Source organism: Camellia sinensis, chromosome 5 (assembly GCF_055761805.1).
Source record: "Camellia sinensis isolate YWXY chromosome 5, ASM5576180v1, whole genome shotgun sequence".
In the NCBI taxonomy this organism is placed as follows: domain Eukaryota; kingdom Viridiplantae; phylum Streptophyta; class Magnoliopsida; order Ericales; family Theaceae; genus Camellia; species Camellia sinensis.
In genome coordinates this window covers 191985672-192009813 of record NC_138965.1, presented here as the reverse complement: position 1 = coordinate 192009813, position 24142 = coordinate 191985672, and the positions used below count along the sequence as shown (strand labels likewise).

At 36.5% G+C, this 24142-nt stretch overlaps 1 protein-coding gene across 14 annotated transcripts in view; it reads right to left on the bottom strand.

Annotated features, from left to right (window-relative positions):
- The window catches only part of LOC114298473 (uncharacterized), a 73107-nt gene extending 51060 nt beyond the window's left edge, over positions 1-22047 (bottom strand). For 8 of the 14 annotated variants that reach the window (XM_082870934.1, XM_082870933.1, XM_082870940.1 and 5 more), the window contains exons 1-16: positions 21524-22041; positions 19675-20906; positions 19397-19572; positions 18616-18815; positions 18329-18397; positions 16606-16678; positions 15206-15362; positions 14779-15070; positions 14572-14686; positions 14308-14475; positions 14015-14085; positions 13717-13897; positions 13478-13578; positions 12907-12971; positions 12366-12418; positions 12229-12258 (exon numbers count right to left, since the gene is read on the bottom strand). In XM_082870934.1, the coding sequence (XP_082727060.1) occupies positions 12229-12258; positions 12366-12418; positions 12907-12971; positions 13478-13578; positions 13717-13897; positions 14015-14085; positions 14308-14475; positions 14572-14686; positions 14779-15070; positions 15206-15362; positions 16606-16678; positions 18329-18397; positions 18616-18815; positions 19397-19572; positions 19675-20906; positions 21524-21925 (3385 nt within the window). In that variant the 5' untranslated portion in view covers positions 21926-22041. Of the gene's footprint in view, positions 1-4013; positions 4347-7030; positions 7585-12228; positions 12259-12365; positions 12419-12906; positions 12972-13477; positions 13579-13716; positions 13898-14014; positions 14086-14307; positions 14476-14571; positions 14687-14778; positions 15071-15205; positions 15363-16605; positions 16679-18328; positions 18398-18615; positions 18816-19396; positions 19573-19674; positions 20907-21043; positions 21170-21523 lie in introns of those variants that run through there. The other 6 variants (XM_082870945.1, XM_082870941.1, XM_082870937.1 and 3 more) reach the window with 6 other exon arrangements.
- Positions 22048-24142: the final 2095 nt, after the last annotated feature.

The following is a 24142-nucleotide window of genomic DNA, read 5'->3' as shown; positions in this document are numbered from 1 at the left end:
CCCACTTTGTTGTGGTAAATCATGTTTTAAGCCCACTATGTTTGGTGACAAATCTGCATCTTTAAGCCCATTTAAGGGTGGCAAATTCAAACCATTTCGCAAACAAACATGAGTTGAATTGTTCCAAATTGAGTAAACTAGTCTATACTTGCTTGTGCGCGTCATATAGTATAACTAGCTTAATAATCAAAGAGCACATAATGTTTAGTAGATGCCGATCTTTTGATTTGGCGAGTGGGGGTGCTCATTTCAAGACCTTTCCCTCTTGTACCTAAGTTCCCGAGCTAAGGCAACTTTGGTGATAACGGACACGTGGCCTTTAGCACGAGTCAGGGTTTCCTAAATTTTCCCAAAACAAAATATTTAGGTGACGACTCTGTATCTGGCAAAGCAGTCCAATTTTGGCATTATTTGATTCAAAATCAATTTTCCCAAAAAGGTTTTCCGAATTGGACTCTTTGGTGTTTATCAGTTTCACATTGCACTTGTGAGACTAGATTCAGAATCGCGGGAGTCCGAACTGTGAGGCCTTCTTTTAAAACCCTTTCCGAAAGGCAGGGTGCAGAAAAAGGCGAGTCCATAACCGCATGTGCGACCAAACAGGGCAGATTTTCCAATTTTTTTATTTTATTTTATTTTTTCGTTTTCTGACTTCCGGGCCTTCCTCTAAATGGTTTTCAAGTGTAATTTACATCCATAAGCATCTCATAAGCATGAAAGAAATTAAAAGAAGAATAGAAGTAACTGAACGAACGAATAACGGATAACCGAATAAAGTTACTAATCAACTGAATGACTCGAATGTGCATCGAGCAATTATACTATGATGTTTGTGTGTGTAGGTCAAGACTCGAAGACCGAACAACTGGTTTTGGAAGCCCGCTGTGAGTAACATTTCTGTAAAGATATGTTGATATGAAATATGTTTCAACTGTTATACGATAAGTTATACTTGCTGAATGCTATTTTGATTATGTGAACAAATGCCCTATTTGTGAATCTATTATCGCATCCACAAATAGTCCCAAGTCATAAGAGACGGCATGTAAATGCGAGTCCATGACACAGATGTGATACGAGATCTCGTTAGCCACTTCATTGTGGGGATATGTGTTTAATCGGTATCCAAAACCGATTACTCTAGTTGGAAGACAATATGTGATATATTATGTGGGATGTACCATTATGTTATGTTTTGATATAAGACTGATATGAATGATTGTGTCATGATTTGTTTTCCGGATATGATATATTTGGAATTTGTTCACTAACCTCTTTGCTTTGATGTTATTCACTGGGTTTTAACTCACTGTTTTTATATATCTATGTATAAGTAAGCGTTCCGGAGGACAAGTCTAGAAGGGGTCTTTAGCCGAGCTATTGTTTTGAAGCCCACCGAGTTGTTTTGAGTGCCTCCAAGTTGGGGCTAAGGCTGGAAGGTCGTTGTCAAGCTTTTGACCATGATGTACACTTTCGATGTGTGTATATGTTTTGTACTTGATATGTATATGTTTTGTACTTGATGTTATACGATTTGTATTGCTATCTAGGTAAATTAACGATTATGTATGTACATGTTTGTTCATATAGATGCATAGCTCATTGGACTATTAGTATTTTTGTTATATTGTTTCTGCTAGCCCCGTTTATTTTTGATTTGTACAAGAAAGCCTTTGGTAATCTCGAATTACTAGCCGGTTACGACGCCAACCTTTTAGGGGTGAGTTTGAGTCGTGACAGGGTCATTACACATCCAAAAGAACTAAGGGTGTGTTTGATTGGACGGACTGGATAAGGGGGAATTAAAATCCATCGGACTTGAATCCTGAGACTGTGAATCCCCCGGACTATTTGGTTGGATTGGATATATATCCCGTGTTTGTTTTCTCATGAGATTAGATGTCTGGAAATGATTATCTTTAGTAAATCCATTATTCGGTTAGACGGACTTGATAGGATAAATGAGCAACAGACTATTTTACGCATTTTCAATTGTTTACTAAGTAATAGCAATATTAAACATATCTTTAATATTTTAATTATTTTTAGCTAGATTAAATAAAAAATTATTTTATTTTATTTTTTACACAATTAAATAAATTTATTTTTTAAAAATTTAATAAATAAAATATCAATAAAAATATATGTTTTTTAATTAAAATTTTAAATAAATTTATTTTTAAAAATAATAATAATGAAGTAATGAAATTAAATAAAAACATCTATTAAAATTTAAATAATGAAATTAATTAAAATATAAAATAAAATTTAAAATAAAATATCTATAAAAAATTAAATAAATAAAATATCAATAAAAAGTTGAATAAAATTATTTTATTTTTAAATTGAGACATTTAAATTTTATTGAATTTTACTAAAAATAATACATAATTAAATAGTAGAGGGTTAAAATGGTTATTTCACCACCTAATCTCAATAGTGAATAGTCCCATGAAAATTTTTTCACACCTCCCTCCGGAATTGTATAATCCCACATATGGAGGATAAGTCCAGTTAGACTCCATGTCCGGCTGACTAAAAAAAAAAAAAACACCGGATAAAAAGTTTTTCCCGAATTACAATCCCAACAGTAGATAGTCTCCCCCCTCATTCGCCGAATCAAACGCACCCTAAATGGATCACAAGAAAAAATATGGAACTATATGGATTTCAAATCCAAAATATGAAACTTATTGGTCAATCTCCCAAAAATAAAATTTATTTAATATTAATAATCACATAATTAAATCACATTTGTCAAAAAAAAAAAAAAAAAAACATAGGTACTTAATGATTGTACCAAAACTTTAGTAATTTGACCGTTGAGATTTTTAATTATAATAATTATAAAATTATAATATTTTTTCCTTAAAAATAAATAAATATGTCATAGTTATTGAAAATTGAAAAGTTCGATTGTAATGGTCCACATACGATAGTAATCCTAACATGAGAAACAAAACCAATAGAGAACGCAACTTCTACTTTCTTGATAATTTACTTGCAAACGGATGGGTGGGTAATCAAATACACAAATTATTAATTTTTAAAATAGTAATAATTAATAATGATATTGATATTGATATTTAGATAATAAATATATATACTTTTTCAGGTAACTATAACCATAAAAAAGAATTATTTAATATTTTTTATTTTTAAGTCTAAAATATTTTAAAAAGTATAATCGACCTCATCATATAATATTCAACTATATTCAATTTAATAAAATAACAACAGATAATTCGTGATGTAAATTACATTATTCTTAAATATCTTTAGAACATATATTATGATTTTTTAAAAGAAAAAAATTGTATAAAAATGTTAAGTCTGACTAAATTTAATTAAATCATATTAAAAACTCAATGATCACTAAAATAACAATAAATTATGTATATATATTAGTTATTTTGGTATTAAACAATATTAAAAATTATATTATGTCATTTTCACAAAAAAAAAAATTTAAAAAAAAGTCAATATGTCAGGGAATAATTTTAAAATTTTTATAAATCATAAAAAAAATAAATCGCATCGTGAATCAATTCATTAAAAATTTACTTTTAAAATAGAATTGCCCATAAATTCATATAAATTTTATAAAAATTAAAATTCGAATCACAAATCGTAAGATTTTGATATTTGAAGCCACAAAAGCACCCAATCTATCTGTACTTGAAAGATCATCTAAATATAAGTTAACTAGCCCGCAAAAATCCACCACTTTGTCGCACTCGAGCAATGAAGTAAAACCATAAAGCAGTAAAAATTGCAACTGAACTTGAAAGGATGACGCCAAATTGACATTAGTTTTTCTGTTTTCCCCACAAAGATACGTGACACAACGGAGGCAAATAGGTTTCCCAGCAATAAACACATCAACAAATGCCTTTAAAGATTAACATAAATGCCACAGAAAATCAATAACATGAAACCTAACATAATTCAAGCTCTCTCCAGAAAAATATTTAAGGGATGGGCTAAATAAGTCCTTTCAATAAAAACACACGTTACCAAAACTCTTCTGTCATCATCACATTCCAGTGGGCAAATTGTTCCATTGATAATCAACCAAAAGTAGAGTCTTATTACAATCTCAATATTCCATGACAGTAGGGAAAATTTCTAAACCAGAGGAATAAGCTAATATCCTTTTCCAACAATCCAATAAATTATCTAAATACCAAATATGCGGTTCAAAAATCTGGCCACTACACTGGATCACCAACCACAATGGATCTAAATACCATGTCAGGACTCAAGTGGTCTCTCTTAGACTTCCTCAGAGATCCAGATGGGAGTTTCCAAGTCCACAACCCAAGCCTAAGGTACTTTTAACAGATCTGGAATAGCAGAAATTGTCAGCAATTAAATGAAGTCTAAAAACCTAGGAGCAAAAACGAAGAGAGAGAAAAGTACCTTAGTCCACAAATGCTTGGTTGAGATACATACACAAATAAATAGAACAAATCCAAACTCAAACCAACAGAAGAATTCCATCATTGCAAAACCCAAGAAAAATTATTCATTGAAATCCATTATCAATTTACACCAACGAACCCTATACATAGTAGAAAAAGCCTAACATGAATCTTCTAAACTTCACCCACTTAATTTTGTTTAAGAAAATAGAAATCACAAAGTAGGTACATGTGTTCATCTCCATTACATGGCATAAAAGTCATCTGTATATTAATTAGTTGGCACCACATGACAGCCTCATAATGCAACACGTGCCCCACTGGTGAATCTCCACGCACCTTTCTTGGGTCAGCTTCAAATGGACGAAGGCACGAGCAGATTTCCATCAACCAACCTCTCATCACCAATCTCCTTCACAATTTCCCAGAGGGAATTTGCTGAAGTACTTAACAAACCAGGCTGAGAGCAGGACCTGGACCATGAGGAATATAGCTTGAAGGCTAGAACAAGTGATCCCGAGGTCATGTGGCTCACATAGCTTACCTTGATCAGCCTTAAGAGGCAGAGAGACAAACACAACTTTTGACATGTGAATCTCAGAACTTATCATACCTACCTGTGGCACTTGCAAAATGATATGATCCCCAATGGTTCAAAATTCCTACCACTGCAAGCAAGCCGTGATATGGCTCCCAAACTGACTTTAAACACGATGTGTAGTCCATACATCTGGATTGCCAAACCAAGGGAATTATACTAATTGTCCTCATTGAATTGGCCTCTATGGTTCGGCTCTCCTACATGAGGGGATCATCTCTCTCCATGCATAACCATCAACCCTTTTCAAACCCTCCTCAGCAAGGTCAAAGTATCTCCATTGCCACTCTCTCTCTCTCTCTCTCTCTCTCTCTCTCTATATATATATATATATATATACACTAGGATTGCCTTCACTCTCTCCTACAACGCCTCAAGTGGTCCCTTGCCAACTTTGGCAACACTATCCCTATTCCACTCAGTCCACACACAATACATCAAAATTAAAATTGTGTTTGGATCATTGACTTGTGAAGGGAGAAAGAAAAGTTAAGGGAAAAGTGTATTACACCCAACCCACCCAACCCTCCCCAAAAAACACTTTTCCCGCCCCCTTATTTTTCTTCTCAACAAATCCACAATCCAAAAGCAGCATAAATGTTTCTAAGCTTCTGATCGCTTGATTGGAACACAAAAAAGGAATAGTGATCCCAGTCAGCATAAAACTCTTGAGTTTCAAAACTGTGCTCGAGGATAGAAACTTGAGCATATTGGAAAATAAAATTCTAGAAAATAAAACTTTCTTTTAATAAATAAAGACAACGTGTATTAAAGAAGCACCATCTCCTCTATAAAAGAAAACTATTCAAGATTATCTACAAAATCTTAAAATTGGTTCAAGGAAAGATTGACCATACCCAAAAAACCAACTATACAAAAAAAGACAAAAGGCCACTATTTAACTTCAAAATCAATTCTTCCCCTGCCTTGAAAAGTTCATCTATTCCGTTCACACCACTAACAAAAAAACCTTTCTTTAGCTCCTACATAGACTTGACTAGATAAACACCTATAGTATGTTTCAAGTACCTAGATGCTGAAAAATAAAGACCAGTATAATAGTTACAGAATTTTTCCCATCTGGCTGCTCCTGCATCACTAACACACCTTCAGATCAAAACCAACAAAGAAGCCACACCCACACATTTTTCCTCAGAGCTTCAGAAATCTTAAAGAGTAATGATGTACACACAAAAAATTCCTACATAATTTCTATACATAATGATGTGGCTCAATGTATACCATTTACTATAAAACAAAACACCCACAAAGATGACATTTATTTACCAAAATGGCATTGCCACATCGTTCTTGTGATGTTCTCTGTATGAATAACATTTTCCATCTTAAAAGGGACTAAATGTTGGAAAGTTATGTGTTCTCATTCCCATATTCATGAGATCTCCACCTCCTAATCCCCAACATTTTATATGAAAATGCCACTGGGCCCAGACCAATAACTTTGGTTTCAGAAAAGTTAGACCTGCCAACCCAGTTAAAACAGCACTTAAAATTTTATTAATGTTTTATAGTACCACAAAACTGCTAATTTGACTAATTAACTAGACATAAACTTGCCATCCAATTCAGTATTTTAAACACCCTTCATCCAATGCAGTATTGATCTAGGAACTTCCAACCTCTTCATCCACCCTTCAAAATCTTATCCAATAAGTTCTCCAATCTCCATAACCTTTGCCCACGTTAAATTTAATGTGGACATTGAACAATGTTATCCTGAACTTTTTGGTGCTCATTTAAACACAATGGTTTGGCAGTACTATGACAAACACTTAAATTGAAAGTAAAAAAAAATCAAATATACGCTTGTTTTCAAGGAAAAATTGTAAGACATATTCAGACTATATCAATGAATAGCATTCTCTGAGGTTGCAGCATTAGTCAACATAGCATTCATTTGCAACCAGCCTTAAACTATGCTCATTTTAATGTAATACATTACAACCCAACCCCTTTCCAAAGTCAACTGAGGTCATTTATACTTTACCTGGTATCACATTTTTGCATCCCACCATTGTCCAAAAAGTGGAAGGGAGGGGCAGGATCCCAACATACCTGCACCACTGCCATTCTCATGCAAATCCTTTCAGTGCACAAATAACATCAATATGAAAATCTCCAAAAACATCACATGCTTTAAAATTTTCTTCTTGCATTACATATGATAAGTGTGAATTTTGCACTTCTGTTCACGCTCCACTTTACATTTTTTCACTTTCATATTTCCCGTCAAGTATAAAGAAAAAAATCCAACAGCAGTGAATTGCTGATATGAAAATCTATAGCATTCTTTTTGGATCAATAGAAAAAATTAAAAAGGTTGAGCAAAGTAGCATTGCACCAAATTTTCTCCAGTTAGAAATCTGTATATATATTACACACAACATTTATCGGCATCAAACTTAAATTCAATAAAATCTAATTTGGGAAGGAACATATTGATCCATGCAGCGCAAGTATGTATTTTGAAGTTAAACCAATTGCCAGTTCAGTGTTCAGTAGGTGAGCAAAATAACTCACAGCCAAAATCATCACAATATCCTTTCAGTTGGGAAAAAATATATAACAAATATATAAGTATAAGAACTTCAAAACCCAAGTGAAAGAACATCTAGAATTCTAGATGGAACTATAATAGCAAATCACAAAAGGATACTTCTAAACCACATAAAACTTATGACCAAGAATCTAAAATGATAATGAAATGGACTGTGAGAACATTATGTTAATTATGGAAATGTATTTTAGATTGATTGTATTTCCTATTTCAAATTAAGGTTAGGATTGCTATATATAGGTTGTAATCTTTGTATTAGAACAATTGAATAAACTGAAATCATTCAGAAATCTTACATGGTATCAGAACTAAGTGTGAAGCCCTAGCAGAAATCGCAATTGGTTCTCTGGTTTTGAGCTGCAGTTTGATCGAGCCCTCTAATTCTATTCTATGGCTTTGATTGACTCCATCCTCTATCTCATCAAGTTTGTGCAACTCATTTGAGTTCAAAGTGTCTAATTCCTGGTCATCGGCTATAGTTGATGGTGATTTCTGGTTCGAAGTCTTTGGGTGATCTTTGGAGTCACGTTTCTCATCGGAATCTCCACTTCGGTTGTCGCTGGAGTTCCTACATCAGTTCAATTGCCTCTCTGGTTCGAGTTCATCAGTTCAGTTGTCGTTGGAGTTTCTTAGTTGTTCGCAACTTGGTTCCCTATCGCGACATCTCTCTGAGTCGTCACCTCATTCTGGTTCTCTCATTTGTTCTCAGTCGTGATCTGGGTGTTCCTCTTTGACTGTAACATGGATGGACTACAAGTCTCTCTTATTCTTGTTTGGAGCAAACAAGCTTTTGGATTATTACACTTTGACCACAACCGTACAAACCTTGTGTTTCTCTGGTTCTGGCATTTTTAGGTTTATAATGTTTTGACCCATTAGTTTGTGGTTTATTACACTTCAGTCTATCAATTCTCTTTTCGGTCTCTGGTTCATACCAATGTTAAATGCTAAGATTATTAGGTCACTGGCTTCAGATGAGTGTGCTTTCTGCCATTAGAGAGGTCATTGGAAGTATCATTGTCCCAAGAAGGGATGTTTGTCTGTCTCGTCTTCTCAATAGTTTCCGATCCAATTCTGCACCCCTACTCCGAATATTTTTCAGTCTCCTGCCAGTTCTACTGTATCTGCTCTAGCTCCCGATCCTGTCTTAGCTTCCTTGAGTGCTCAGATCACTCAGCTTCAACATATATTGTCTACCTCCCAGCCATCCCTATCTGCCTCCATTATTTCCTCTATTTATTCAAGTTTACTTGGGTCTTCTTTAGGTATTTCTTCGTCTATCTGGATTTTCGACTCTGGTGCCTCTCATCATAAGACTCCCCATCTCTCCTTACTTCAAAATTGTACTTCTCCCTTTCCTATTACTATCAATGCTGCTAATAGGTCTGGTATATCTGTTGTATCTGTTGGGTCTGTCCTACCGTCTGCTATGTCTGTTGTCTCTATTCCATCTGTCTTTTATGTTCCTCAGTTATCTGTCAATTTATTATCTATTAGTCAGCTTGATGTCTCTGATTTTGATGTTATCTTTTCTTCTTCTATCTGTTCTGTGCAGGATCGGATGTATAAGCAACAGATTGGGAGCGGCCGTAAAGTTAGAGTCCTCTATGTGGTGGAGAGCTTGCATATGCCTATGGCAACCTCTCCGACTGCCTTTTCTCTTTTTACTTAGATTCTCTGTCTAATCCTTTCTACTTGTGGCATTCTAGATTAGAGCATTTGTTTGCTGATCGCTTACGGTCTGTAGCTCAGTCGGGTATATTAGGTAAAGTTTCTCCTAGTGAACTTACTGAATATCGAGAGTGTAAACTTGCCAAAATGACAACCTTATCTTTTCATAAAGTACTTCTATATTTGATACACCATTTTCATTAGTTCATATTGATGTTTGGGGCCCTTCTCCTGTTCGCACCAAAAGGGTTCTGCATACTATGTGTCATTTGTTGATGACTACACCCGTTACACTTGGGTTTATCTTATAACTCATAAGTCTGACTTCTACCAGATATACTGTACTTTCCCGTCTCTAGTTACTACACAGTTTAGGTCTAGTATTAAATTGTTGCGGTCTGACTTGGGCGGGGATTACTTTAAAACTAAATTCTATGAATACTTGGCCAAATTGGGTACCATTCACCAAACTTCTTGTCCTGATACACCTGCCCAAAATGGTCGCGCTGAACGTAAACACCGTCATCTTCTTGAGACAGCTAGGTCTCTCCTTCTCTCTGCCTCCATTCCGACTCCGTTTTGGGGTGAGGCAGTTCTTACTGTTGCTTTTCTTATCAACCGTATGCCTACCCTCCTTTCTGGTCGGTCTCCTTATGAGGCTCTGTTTTTCCAACTTCATAATTACTCTCTCCTTCACGTGTTTAGGTCTGCTTCTTTTGTCCTTTTACCCCGTAAAGATCGAACCAAACTTAGTGCCCGGTCTGTTCTATGTGTCTTTTTGAGTTACAGTCTCACTCAAAAAGGTCATTACTGTTATGACCCTGTTTCCCGTCGCCTTTATGTCTCCCGTCATGTTGCCTTTCTCGAATGTCTACCTTACTTTCAGCTTCCTCTCCTCACCGTCCCAGTTTCCAAAGAGGATTTGATTCATATTGATCCATTTCCTTTTGAGGTCCCGTCTGATGAATACATCTCTACTATTCCTCTTGAGCTTGTTCCATTTTCTCCTCCTACTTCACCTCTGGCTGCTTCTCCTCTTTCAGTTTCTTCTCCTCCTCCGTTGTTAGTTTATTCTCGTCGCAAGGCTCTTCCTCCACCGGTTGTCTCTACCCCTACTGCTGATCCCCCTACTTCTGACGACTCTGATCCTACTGCACACCGATCTCCTACTCGAGTGTGTCATCCTCCAAACAAGTTGGATTGGTCTAATACATGTTTTTCTACTTCCTATCGTACTTTTTTGTCTGTTACTTTTTTTCAAAACCTCAGTCTTACAAGGAGGCCTGTCAAGATCCTCACTAGGTTCAAGCTATGGAAGATGAGTTGTCTACTTTACAGAAAACTAATACTTGGCAGTTGGTTCCTTTGCCTGCTGGTAAAAATCTGGTTGGTTGCAAATAGGTCTACAAAGTCCAGACTTATTTTGATGGTTCTCTTGAGCACTACAAAACTCGTCTGGTTGCCAAAGGTTTCTCACAGGAGTATGGTATTGATTATGAGGAAACCTTTGCTCCTGTTGCCAAGATAACTATTGTTCATGCTTTGATCTCTGTTGATGCTGTTCGTTCTTGGCCTCTTTATCAGATGGATGTTAAGAATGCTTTTCTTAATGGCCATCTCACTGAGGAGGTTTACATGTGTCCTCCAAATGGCCTTCACCATTCCTCTAGACAGGTTTGTCGCCTTCGACGTGCTCTGTATGGTCTGAAGCAGTCTCCTCGTGCTTGGTATGATCGCTTTCAGACTGTTGTTACTGAGCTTGGAGTTTAATCCTTGTGCCCAGGATTCTGCTTTATTTCTTCTCAACATCTCTGTTGGATTTGTTGCATTATTACTATATGTGGATGATATGATCATCACTGGTTCGAACTCTTCTGCTATATATACGATCAAGCAGCATATTTTCCGCACCTTTGAAATGAAGGATCTGAGCCAATTGCAGTATTTGCTTGATATTGAGATAGCTTTTTCTCCCAAGAGCTACTTTCTATCTTAGGTCAAATATGCCAATGAGGTTATTCATCGTGCCGATCTTATTGACACTAAGATTTCTGATAGCCCCATTGAGCTTAATGTAAAGCTCAACACTACTAATGGTGTTCTTCTGGATGATCCTACTTTATATCAAGAGCTCGTGAGTTGCTTAGTCTATCTGACGGTTACTCGTCCTAATCTTGCATATGTTGTTCATGTGGTTAGCCAGTTTGTCTCTGCTGCTCGCTCTACCCATTGAGCTACTTTGGTTAGCATTCTTCGCTATCTCCGGGGCACTATATTTCAAGATTTACTGTTGTCTTCTACTTCCTCTTTGGACTAGGTGGCTTATGTTGATTCTGATTGGGCTAGTGATGTCACTGATTGCAAGTTCACTTATGGCTTCTGCATGTTTCTTGATGATTCCTTAATCTCTTGAAAGGCAAAGAAACAGACTGTTGTTGCGCGTTCCACTACCGAAGCTGAATATCGTGCTATGGCTCATGCCATTGCTGAGATTGTTTGGCTTCATTGTCTCTTGACTGAGTTGGGTGTCCCTTAGTCTTCTCCAACCTTCCTTTACTGTGACAACCGCAGTGCTATTCAAATTGCACATATCACTGTCTTTCATGAGCAAATGAAGCACATTGAGATTGATTGTCATTTCGTACGACAGCATCTGCAGTCTGGCTCCATCTCGCTTCCTTTCGTTTCTTTGACATTCCAACTTGCTGATTTCTTTATGAAGTCTCACATCACTGCTCACTTTCAGTTTTTTCTTGGAAAACTTACAGTAATTATGGAAATGTATTTTAGATTGATTGTGAATATTAGATTGATTGTATTTCCTATTTCAGATTAGCATTAGGATTGCTATATATAATGGTTGTAATCTTTGTATTAGAACAATTGAATATACTGATATCATTCAGAAATCTTACAAGACAAACTTAAAACAATCAGAAAAAATTAAGGATACTTACATAAGGTGCAGAAGCATGGAGAGTTGTACCCTAAAAAGATAAAAGGTCATATCAAACACATTTTCCATCGACTGATGTACACTAGATATCATCTTATTGACAAGAGGAAAAGCAGGAAATCAAAGAGGGTGACTCACTGAACAGTACTTTCACTTCAAGGCTGCAGCAATACACCTCCAAGTGCAAATTCCTCCAGAATGGCCAAACCATGAATCAGACGTAATACAACTTGATTAGAATGCAAATTTATTTAAAGACACAAATAATAGAAGCAAACATAGAAAGCACTGAAGACAGATCTCTCACTGTAATAGCCACCTCACCACAAAGTAAGTAAATGTACACAATAAAACTTAATACAAATGTATCATGCAACTAAGAACATGTGAATACATGTTCAACCTGCAAATAAATTAACCTTTGTGAGAAAGTTTCAGTAGATGCATGCTCACACTCCTAAAACAATACAAAGTACAAAATTTGGACAGCACTAATATCTATCACACATGCTCACATAAATCAAAGTGCAACCGAGAGAAATGTAGTAGTGAATTATCATTGTATGAATTTCCAGTCACTAGAGTCTACAAGAAAGAAAAGTATTGACTTAAAAACAGATAACAAGCCATGTAGTTTCAAGGATGTCACAAAAAGCTCCTATTAAACAAACCAAGGTACCTTCTCCAGAGTGCCTTTATGCATCTAAAGCACTGAGTGGTTGCCTCATAGCACTGGTAGATCTCCTGAATGAAAAATAGAATTAGACTCTCTAGGATCCAACCAATTCAAAAAAATAAAAAAAAACTAAATTGACAACATAGACAAATTAAACTACAAAAAATAAAAGGTAGTCCATAGGCTACAATGCTCAAGAAGGATATAGATTCAATACCCCATAACGTGGGTAACAATTTGTACAAGCACGATTAACCATCAGGGACAAACAGTTGGTGAAAGAGAGAGAGAGAGAGAGAGAGAGAGAGAGAGAGAGAGAGAGAGAGACCCCAGCTACCATAGTAAGAAGTCCCAAAAACAAGATAACCAAAAACATCAACATAACGAAAATCTGTCCTCATAAATGTTTTGGTGCATATGACACCCACAGATGAAGTTCCAGGAACTTATCCAAAGTACAAATTTAATTATGATAGGTGAGAATGCACATGTTTATAAGGAAGTAAATTGTAATGGCCACCATCAAGAATGATTACAAGAAGAAGAAAAAAACGCCTTTGGCAAGTTGTCTTACAATAGAACAGAAAATATTCCACTGAAAGGACCGCCAAGTGGCCTCCAGACTAAACATCATCTCTTTTGACTTCCACCACGCCAAGAACTGTCCCCAAAGCTCTTAAGCCAGCATACAGAAGATAAAGACAGATAAATTCCCAGTGAGTAGAGATTTCAATAAAAATTTAGCCAAAATGTACAAATATCTAGCGCAACAGCCTTTCTGGAGTCAGAAAGTCAGCACCATTGTTCACTTGCCCGTGATAAAAGGATGACTCAATGCCTGTGATACTGTTATCCTCTTATCTGGATCTAACACAAATATTTTTTCTAGAAGATCTCTGAAATTGGCTGACATCTTCGGATCCTCACCAGGAGAGCTCATAACTATTGCACCTATATCTTTCGGCTTGATACTAGGGATCAGTCTCTTCATAGTCTGCATGACCAAATTAGAAGATCAATCATGTAACACCAAAACATCTCATCCATAACAAGTACAGGTTCGCTTAACAACAAAAAACAGGATCAATATTACTTCAAGGTTTATGCCTACCTTCTTTGTGACAGGATCCTCTTCTGTGGCAAGAAAATTCAAATCCTGGTCAAAATGTTGCTCCGTGAAAGCTCCCTATCAAAAATGAAGATAAGGGGGGCAAAAAATAGAAGCAAGCAAAGTCAGGTTTATTTCACCAAACAAGAACAAAACCATTGATTAATACGAATTATATCAAAATAGTTAGCTTCCTGCCAAGATATCCAAAGTAAAAAAGCATAAATGAACATCTAGAGAAGTTTGAGCCTAACAAAAGAGGAACTCTAATAGTTCTGCATAAGTGAAGCAGATACTTGCCTTCCGAAGCATCTTCTTCGGGAATGGACCTTTTAATTCCATATGAAGGCGAAGCATGTCATTGTTTGTAGCACCTGGAAAAAGAACTTTCCCAGTATAGAGCTCAAACAAACAGCAACCAACTGACCAAATATCCATTGGATGATCATAAGGCAAGCCCAGAACTGAAGTACAAAAAGAAGAGTGTCTAAATGTTTTCCTCCAGCAAAATACAGCATTATCTAAACAAATCAACAATATGGCTTAAGCTTAATACTTACTTATCTCAGGGGCACGATAAAAGCGGCTCACAAGGTAAGGAGTAATTTCATTTTTACCAGCAAACATGGCATTGCCAAAATCACAAAGTTTCAGCACATTTTTCGCTTCATTTACCTGAAAAGCAATGAACAAAAGTTAAGACGTCTATGCAAATACATAATTAATAAAATAAGCAAGCCAACCATAATAGAATACTCAATACCTACCAGCATATTATCCGGCTTTATGTCACTGTGAAGAACACCACAGTTTCTGAGATGCTTTAGTGCAATGAGAAGTTGCTTCGCATATGTTCTCACAGCAGTTAGTTTAAGCCCAATGTTACGGCCAAACTTCTTCAAGACCTCACGTAGATTCATATGAAGGGATTCAAAAACTAAACAAAGATGATTCCGGTACTTAAAGGATGAAAGGAAACGAACACAATGGCGCTTGTTGTCTGGGTCAGCACCAACTAATTTCTTTAATATGATCAATTCCTCCTTACCAGCCTTATGCCTATATACATTCCAGTACGAGCAGATAATTCCAAGAAAATCAGGGGTTACTGAAAGTGTTGCCTCAATAGAACCCAACCACAATAGCACCCAAAAAAAAAACTGATAGGGAAGGGGGATTGTGTTAGTTACTCACATGTGCTCATTATTACGTATAATTTTTATTGCCACTTCTTCTGGATCACCGGGTCCAACCTTAAGATCCTTTGCACGAACTACTGTTGAAAAGACACCTTTTCCATGAGCAGCAGTAACTTCATATCGACCATCAAGTACTTCACCAAACCGGTAGCCTGCATACAGAGAGCTGACAACATGAGGACAAATAGCTATTTATTTATTATATTAAGGCACAAATTTATGAACAAAAAACTATAGCCCAAGAATCAGTTGTGGAATTTGTAAATGATTTTTGTTACCGGAAATATATTATGAGAAACTGTTCACTGCATACTCTTTCAAACCATTATCAAGGAGGTCAAACTACAGATGGCCATTTCTTTATTACTGCCATGAAATAATGTTCAAATTTGTGAAAAAATCTACATTTTTATAACACAGGAGACTCCTAATGGACATGTTCATTTCAATTAAATAAAAACTTCATTTGGCATTGACTAATATCGCCAACTTTTTTGTATTGGGACTTTTTAGCCTGGCTTTTTTAGCCTCATTTGGTTTGGATTTTTTGGCTTTTTTGACTTTTGTGAAAAAAAAATATAATGATTATGTGTTGGACGTGATATTTTGTCTTCTTAGCTTATTTAACCTATTTTGTCATTTTGTGCCTTTTTAGCCCCAACATGTTAGCCAAACCAGGGCAAAATATGAGCACAGTGCCAACATCAAACAAAATTGGAATCGGTGAATTAGGTAAGCACTCCTAGGGATCTACCGTGTCATCCTCAACTCCAAAAAGGCAGATAGATCCCGCTTTGTCAGTATACAATGGTAAAAGCACCTTAAGCAAGTTCTTGCTCAATCACATCAGATTCCTTATATGTAGCACAACTCAGCCATCACAATAGGCTACCACAAAAGAAAGATATTTGTGGAGGGTATCTATCTTACCTCACAAATACCTCAATACTGCGAAAACTTGCATGCTTCTTTCAAATTGGAACCCCAAAAAGGTTGCTTAAAAATTAGACTCGATGAATAAAACATAAGTTTTGCAATAAAATCGCATACAAGGATTTTAAAGACTTTCAGACTAGCCATTCCTTTTATTTTAACTTTATACCTGTTTACTGTCACTTGATATACTTGTCTATTGCCCCTACTGCTTTCCCTAATCTGTTTCTCATCCTTCCAATCAGGCATCTTATTTTATAATTGTTTGTTTACATGTAATGATATCTGCAACAAGCCTCAAGTTAAGACCTTTCAAATTCATGGTTTACTAAGGCACTGAATTAGAGAAGAGGTGAACATAATCACATCAAATCCTCACAAGCCAACAAAATATGACATCAAGTTGTAAGACCGGCCTTTAAACAAAAGCAAGGAAATGATTCATGAGTGACAAGTACTTACTGTAATAACCTTCTGCATCATCCCAATTGTCATGAAGACCACTCCTTTCAATTGCTACACTATCCCCTTTCCCCTGTAAGACCAAAATAAACACAGAAACTTGCCATAATTATACATGACAACATTTGTCAACTATGATAACTGTATCATCTAAAGTCAAAAGACAACTATTTAATGTAGTGTAAGAAAAAAGGAATAATTGTAGGAAATATAGTTGAATTTTGTAATAAGGCAATAAGGTTGAATATGAAGAGATAATAGATACATGAAAGAGAAAAGAAAGAACACAGAGGTTTAACGTGGTTCGGCCAATATTGGCCTACATCCACACACACAAAGCCCCATGGGCCACATTGGTATCTTTGACAATATAATCTTATCTCCAACAAATATATCACGAGGTGAACCAATCGTCAAGTGTCAAGAAAGTGCAATAAATTATTCACATCATCTCATGAATTTATTAGCAAAATATTAAGAAAACAAAAACAATCCCCAATATAAAGGACTGCCAAAACACAACCATTCGACAAAAGGATGTATCATACCTACTCTTTGTCCACCCCATGCCCATGACACAAAGGCAGGAAGGCCACACCTAATATGGCTTCATTTGGGGAGAGGGGCTGGGTTGGGTTGGGTTGGGTTGGGTTGGATTGGGTTTGGGGCTATTTTAGCTCAAAAAAAACCAAAATAGGCTTTTTAGCCCAATAAGACAAAACATCACATCTAACTCATAATCATTATATTCTTTCTCTAACAAAAAGCCAAAAAGCCATTCCCAAACGAGGTTTTTTAGCCCCAGGCTAAAATAGCCAAAAAGCCAAAAAAACTAACCCACTTCCCAAACAGTTACTATATTACAATACTATCAAAATTATACGTGTTTAAATATTACTTGAACATGTTAGACATTATCAAATAAAAACTTCAAATAAAATTTAACTCCAAGATTTTTTCAATGCTCTGACTTGCTCTTGACAAGATAAATGCACGACCTAAACTTAACTAGTCTCAATCACTTGCCATTGCAGAGATATCATACATAATAATTCTCATGTATCACCAATCTATTATTAAGCAATGACAGGTTGTAGGCTCCATTCCAACGACTGAAAATTGTCATAGAGGCCGGAAAAATGTACAAAAAGGGGGATGACCACAATCTCAAGATCAGCAGCTCAAACCTCAAACCCATGCTTATCAGACAAACCAAACCGAACCAAACGAAACCTCCAATTCACGTCGTTCTCAGAAATTCCATTTACAGACCAAAGCCGCAATTACTTAAATTAAGTAACAAAGAATCAGCTCCATAGAAAAAGTTTAGTTCATGCATGCACAAAATTGTTTTTCTCAAAACATTGAGGGAAACAAAATTCACAAACTATAATCCATTATCTAATTATGAAACATTCATGCATGCCCGAAATTGTTTCCCTCAAGTTTTGCCTAGCTGCTGGAGCTGATTAATAAGTCATAATGAACCAAGAAAGAAAACCTAAAGACAAGCCAGTACATGTTAAACGTAAAGGTATAAATTAATACAGAGTTATATGATACATTGAAAAGAAAGACTTGTACATTTTCTGGAATAGTGACAACATGTCTCATTTATGATTTCTTATTAAAGGCCAGCTGACAATAGGATACTGCAACCAAGGTAAAAGAATATACCAGCATATAATGGATTAAAAAAAAAAAAATTAAGCACAAGACTTACTGTTTTACGAACTCCAGCAGGTGACTCTCCAAAAATGTCATCACAAAACATATCATTTGACCTCTCACTCTGCAAAATCAAACAGAAACAGAAATCATGTACCTATATAGAACAAGCACTTAAAAGTAAAAAATATTCAATATCAAGACTACAAAATATGGGAATCAAGTATTTTGTCAAAAATAACTTCAAAGGACACTGGGACACGTAAGAGAAGAGGCAACGCAAGCAATATAGGGATATAATACTAGAACAAAAATACAAAGTTTTTTGGCAACAAAGCACACCTTAGGAGTACCCTCTCCCAGTCCTCCAGCACCAGAATTCCTCTCAAAAGCAGAAATCCCATTTTGTGGAGGGGATTTGCCCACAGTAAAAGCTGAGCCAGCAACACAGGTATCCACACTTTCATTCCTTCCATCAAGAGTTTTCAGAGCAACATTAACAGTGGATGCCAGCTCAGAAATTTGCTCAAAATGCTCCTTATCTGTCAATTGTCCAATAAGTGTTATCACCAATAGAGATCACAACATGATAAAATAGCATTGATATATTAGAGAAAGAGAATCTAGGTTAGATAGGCAAAGTGGGTCAGATTTTCCAGCTTCAATTTTCTATGGTCCCCAGAACCAACTTATCGGGAGGATGGGAGGAGCCACTGGAAACATATCATTCCAATTTACCAATTGGGCATATCCAAATATTGAAGAAATTTAAAGCATATAACACAAAATCCAACTAATTAGTATTTAGTAAATAAATTATTGTTACCAATTGACACTCATGATGCAAAGCATGCAGTAAAATACCAATAACATTAACAGGTTACATATAGAATACAAGGGGGAAAAATCATATCAGGAACCCAAGGATCTTAAACATAAGGCAACAAATATGACATACAAGATTTATCTAAAATTGCAAACTTGAAAATTAGCTCAGGAAACCGAGGTTGTAAGGAAGCAAGGCCAGTTCATTAGCTAAAATCCTTAAGTTGTCCAAGATTTAAAGCAATAAAGTGACAAGTAATTAGACTAAATAGCAAACTGTGTATATCAAGCAATTTACCCTTATCCCCCAAATGAGGCTCATGTTGTTGATGTAATTGCTGAGTTTTATATTTTTCAAGGATAGCCTGTCTTCGCCTTTTACTCTCCTCCTTAATTCTGTTAAGATCTTCTTCTTCCTGATCCACAAGTTGCAATGCAATCCTTTCTTGATACTCCTGTTGTTGATCTTCATCTCTGCAGCCAAAATACAAAATACATACACCAGTCAGAAGAAAGAAAGAAAGAGGAAAAAAAAAAGATTCCCCACCAAATACATGAATGTTTAGGAAAAGATACCTTTTAGATTTCTGTTCATCCCCACTCACTGGATCAATTTTAGCAACATGATCTCTTTCTTGATCATGTTTCCTGCCCCTGTCCCTGTGTTCTCTTTCATCTTGTCTACGACGCTTGGAATTATAATACCTATCTCGATCATTATAACCATCAACATTTTTTTCATAATTACGAAACCTGCTAACCCTATCACTCTCATTGTCCCTTTCTCTATCTCTAATTCTATCCCTTCCACTCTCCTTCCTCTCCCTCTCCCTCTCTCTTTCCCTGTACTTCTCCCTCTCCCTGTCTCTCTCCCTGGCCTTTTCTTTTTCCTTTTCCCTTTCCCTTTCCCTCTCCCTCTGTCTGTCCTCTCTTTCCCTGTCCTCTCTCTCCCTCTCCCTCTCCCTCTCCCTCTCCCCATCTCTATCTCTCTCTGTGGCCTTTTCCCTGTCATGGTCCTGTTCCCTCTCTCTTTTTCTATCCCTGTCCATCTCCCTCCCTTCTCTATCTCTGTCCCAAATCCCCCGACTCCCCTCCCTCTCCTTGTCCTGAGTCTCTCGGCTGTGGGGCCTGTCCACTCTAAATCTGCTATAACTAGAACTGTGTTCCCTTTGTTTATCCCTAAACAAATCCCTAGAGTCATGCTGGAAGTTCCCATTTCGTCCAACCATTTTGTCGTCATCGGAATCAAAAACAGTTCTCCTGTCATCTGTATAATGTAGCGCATCCTTTTGCTGAGTTGTTTTCATGAGGGAAGCCTCTTCTAAGATGCTTTGCGACCGAGATCTTTTCCTTGCCTGATCATGCGACTTTGATCCATTCCTCAACTCATGGTATCTGTCATTTGACGGTGAGTGTGCCACATTTTTGTGCTTGTCCACGTTGTTTCCAGATGACAACGATTTTCTCCAATCCCTTGAATCTACGTCATCATCACGGTAGCTCTTTCGCTTGCGCCTTTCTTTAACAGGGGACTTGGATCCTGTGAGTGGCATATAGTTTTCTTTAAGGGATTCCTGTCCAATATGCCCATCAAGGTAAAACTCAGAACTTGAATACCCTAGCAAACCAACCTCCTTATGGAATTTACAACCATCATTGATATTTACATTCTCATCCAGTATCGCATTACTCACCAACTTGTCATCACTCTGCCCCAATGACTTTGGATTTTGAACACTTGTATCCAAATTGTCTTCCTCTGGAAGACTAGAATTAAGGCCATACTCATTTTGAGCTCCATGAACTCCCTGCACAACAAAGCATACATAAATTGATCAAATTCACAAATTCCAAGGCACGTAAGTAAACCCGGGGGGGGGGGGGGGGGAGCAAAAACCATCTTGCTAAAAAAGTGCAAAAATTAACGCTTGTAACCAGTTCTTACAAATCAATTGAAAGCCATCAGTCTTCAGAAAACGCCTAGAATAACTCTGCCTGGAAAAAAAATGTAATCGTGGAGTGCAAATCTGTTTGGAATACATGTCCCGTGTCTGGGTGGTGCTAGCAGGTACTAAAATATTTATGAGAAAACCCACGTACTCCAAATTTGTAATGAACACAGTTCACAATAAAATCACTCCAAGAATCACAAAATCAGCAGATAGCTCCGTTTTGCTGCTGAGAAACAGCTGGGTTGGTTTCAAAACTTCTACACACTAAAAAACGAATTAACCGGCTTGATTAAGTCCGCTGGAGTTTTTTGACAAGTTCAAATCATTTTTTTTTTTTTCTCCGAATCACCAACCAAGCAATAGAAATAATAAAATTCGACGATACATTCCCTCAATTTCTCAGCAACCAAACAGATAATAAAAGAAAAAATATCAAATTTATTAAAGATGAGATAAGGGGAATCTGAACACACCGTTTTGTAATGATCAGATCCATCGCGAACTTCAGCCGCCTTAACTTCCATGTGAGAATCCATTCTCTTCTTCACAAAATCAGTATCAACGCCGCCGAAGCCGTCGTCGTCTTCGACAATCTCTCCTTCCTCCATATCATCATAATCGGGTCGAGAATTCGATCCCGAGGGCGGTGGAAAAGCAACCCCCACTTCTTCCTGGTGCTTGCTTTGGGCTTCGATATGAGCTGCTTCTTCATTGCGCTTGGATTCATCGTACTTGCGGGTGCTGCTGCGGCGTTGGTGGCGGTGGTGACGGTGGTGGCGATGCTTGCGACGCTTCGAAGGCTCTTCCAATTCATCGGCGGAGGAGGGGGACCGGCGGTGATTACGATGGGTGGGTTCTTCAGAGTCGATGGCCATGGTGGTGGAAATCTAGGGTTAGGTTTTGTTAAAAGAGGAACAATGTTTGAGTTGAGTTGTTAGATCCGATAGAAATTTATCACGACGACACGGGAAGTAATAAAATCATGTGATTTTAAATAGGGCAAATTACATATACACCCCTCGAGGTTTGGCTAAATTACAAATACCCCCCTGAGGTTTGAGAAATTACGAATTCCCCCCTGAATGCTATATTTGCATAAGAAATTAGGGGGTAATTTGTTATGAAATATAAACCTCAGGGGGTAAATTGTTATGAAAATACAAACCTCAGGGGGCGGGATGTAATTTCCGAAACCTCAGGGGTATCTGTAATTTAACCAAACCTCGAGGGGTGTATATGTAATTTGCCCTTTTAAATAATATATTAAAAATTAAAATGACATAAATAATATATTTTGAAGGCCCCTGATAATATGAAAATATTTATAATTTTAATTATTATTTATTTATAAAATTTATCATTTATTTATAATTATTTTTAAAATTTTATAGTGATATGTATCTTCTTTTCTGAAAGACTTAGTACACTCAGAGGTTTTTTGAGAGGAGTTGAAATTTTTACAAAGTGGAGTGAAGGGGAATTTTTCATTCTGCTTCTTCCGTGGCATGAATGCCAATTTATACACATGGTTGATAGATACATACAAGACAAAAAATCTATACATCAAAAGCTCGGACGCAAAAGTCTTAAAGACTACCTAAGTGTGGGCCATAGATATTATAAATTTTTCTATGTCATAAATGCATAGATTTTGACTCAAATTACTATTCTAGATATGGATAGAATTTTATCAATAAAAAGATTAGGATAATGACATCGTGTACTACTTTGGACCCCATCGTATATCATTCAATCCTCCTTTTTTGATAAAATTTTGACATTATAATTTATTACAAGACACGTGTAATGATTTTCATAGCTTTTCTTTAATGAAGCAAGATGGGGGTCATTTGCTCTATTAAAGTAGCGAGTGAAGGAAAAGCCTTATCACTAACAGATGCAAATAATTACAGACACAAATATTTACAACATCTTTTGTCGTTTCTTGGCGTGCATTTCTCTAATAATTGAAGAGAGCCCTTATCTTTTACGGATTTTGTCTTCTTCTACTAAAGTACCAATTATTAATATAGACCCGTGGAGTGAATCCTCAAGGTGGATTTGCAAAGGGTCAAGGAAAATTTCTGAGTCTAGAAAACAAGGGCTTGTTAGGATACTTCCAACTATTACAATAGTATATTTATGGTTTTTTTTTTTTACCCATACATTCTGTTCGAGAGATCGTCCAGGTCTGCCGCTAAAAGTTGGTCGTAAAAATCATCATCTATGGCTGGTTCATCTTCCCATTGATTATCTTTGTCATCTTCTCCCATTAGTGGTGACTCATGAGAGATGCTATGTTGATAGTTAGAATACTGACTTTCATCAACGAATGTTTCTTTGCTGAAGGGATATCCTAAGATAGCTAGGTTACAGTATATCTTCTGATTTTTATCTTCGCAAACTAGATGTCCATAATTTCCATTATATGCTAATAGAGGATTATTAGCGAATTTCCTCCATTTATTGAGCTGATCTCTGAGTGAAAATTTTCTGCATGGCCAGGGTCTCCGATTGAGAAGTCCTAGGTATCCTAGAAATGTTGAGGTTCCTCTGAGGTATATGTTATGCTTGGCTGGGATGAACCTTATTTCTTTCCACTCTGGTAGCCTGCTATCAATTAATGCTTCTACATATGGATGATGCTCTTTCATTACACAAAGTACTGAATGAGCAAGTTTATTTCCAAAACTATCTGTCTGATCTGGATCTGAAAAAATTATTCTAGAGACAAAGCCGTAATCTAACAATTGTGAGGCCGTTAGATAACGCGTTTTGCCCCTAATCTCTATCTCTAATGGTTCGAATGTTGCTAGATTTATCTAGCAAAGGCAGATGCTGAAATCTAAATTACACTGGCATCGACCAAAATGTTCTGACCTGTCCATACATCTTTTTTCTTCTAAGCAAGGTTGCTCTTCATTTTCATAGAGACAAGTCCATTGATAAGCTATACCAGGGCATTGAACTCCTGCTATGGAGAGGTCTTGAAGAAACTGCTGAATAGTGACTAACTTGCTATTTCTGCTATATTCGGCTAAGGTGTATATATAGGGTTTAAGATCCTCTATTTCTTAGTTTTTCTCACAAAA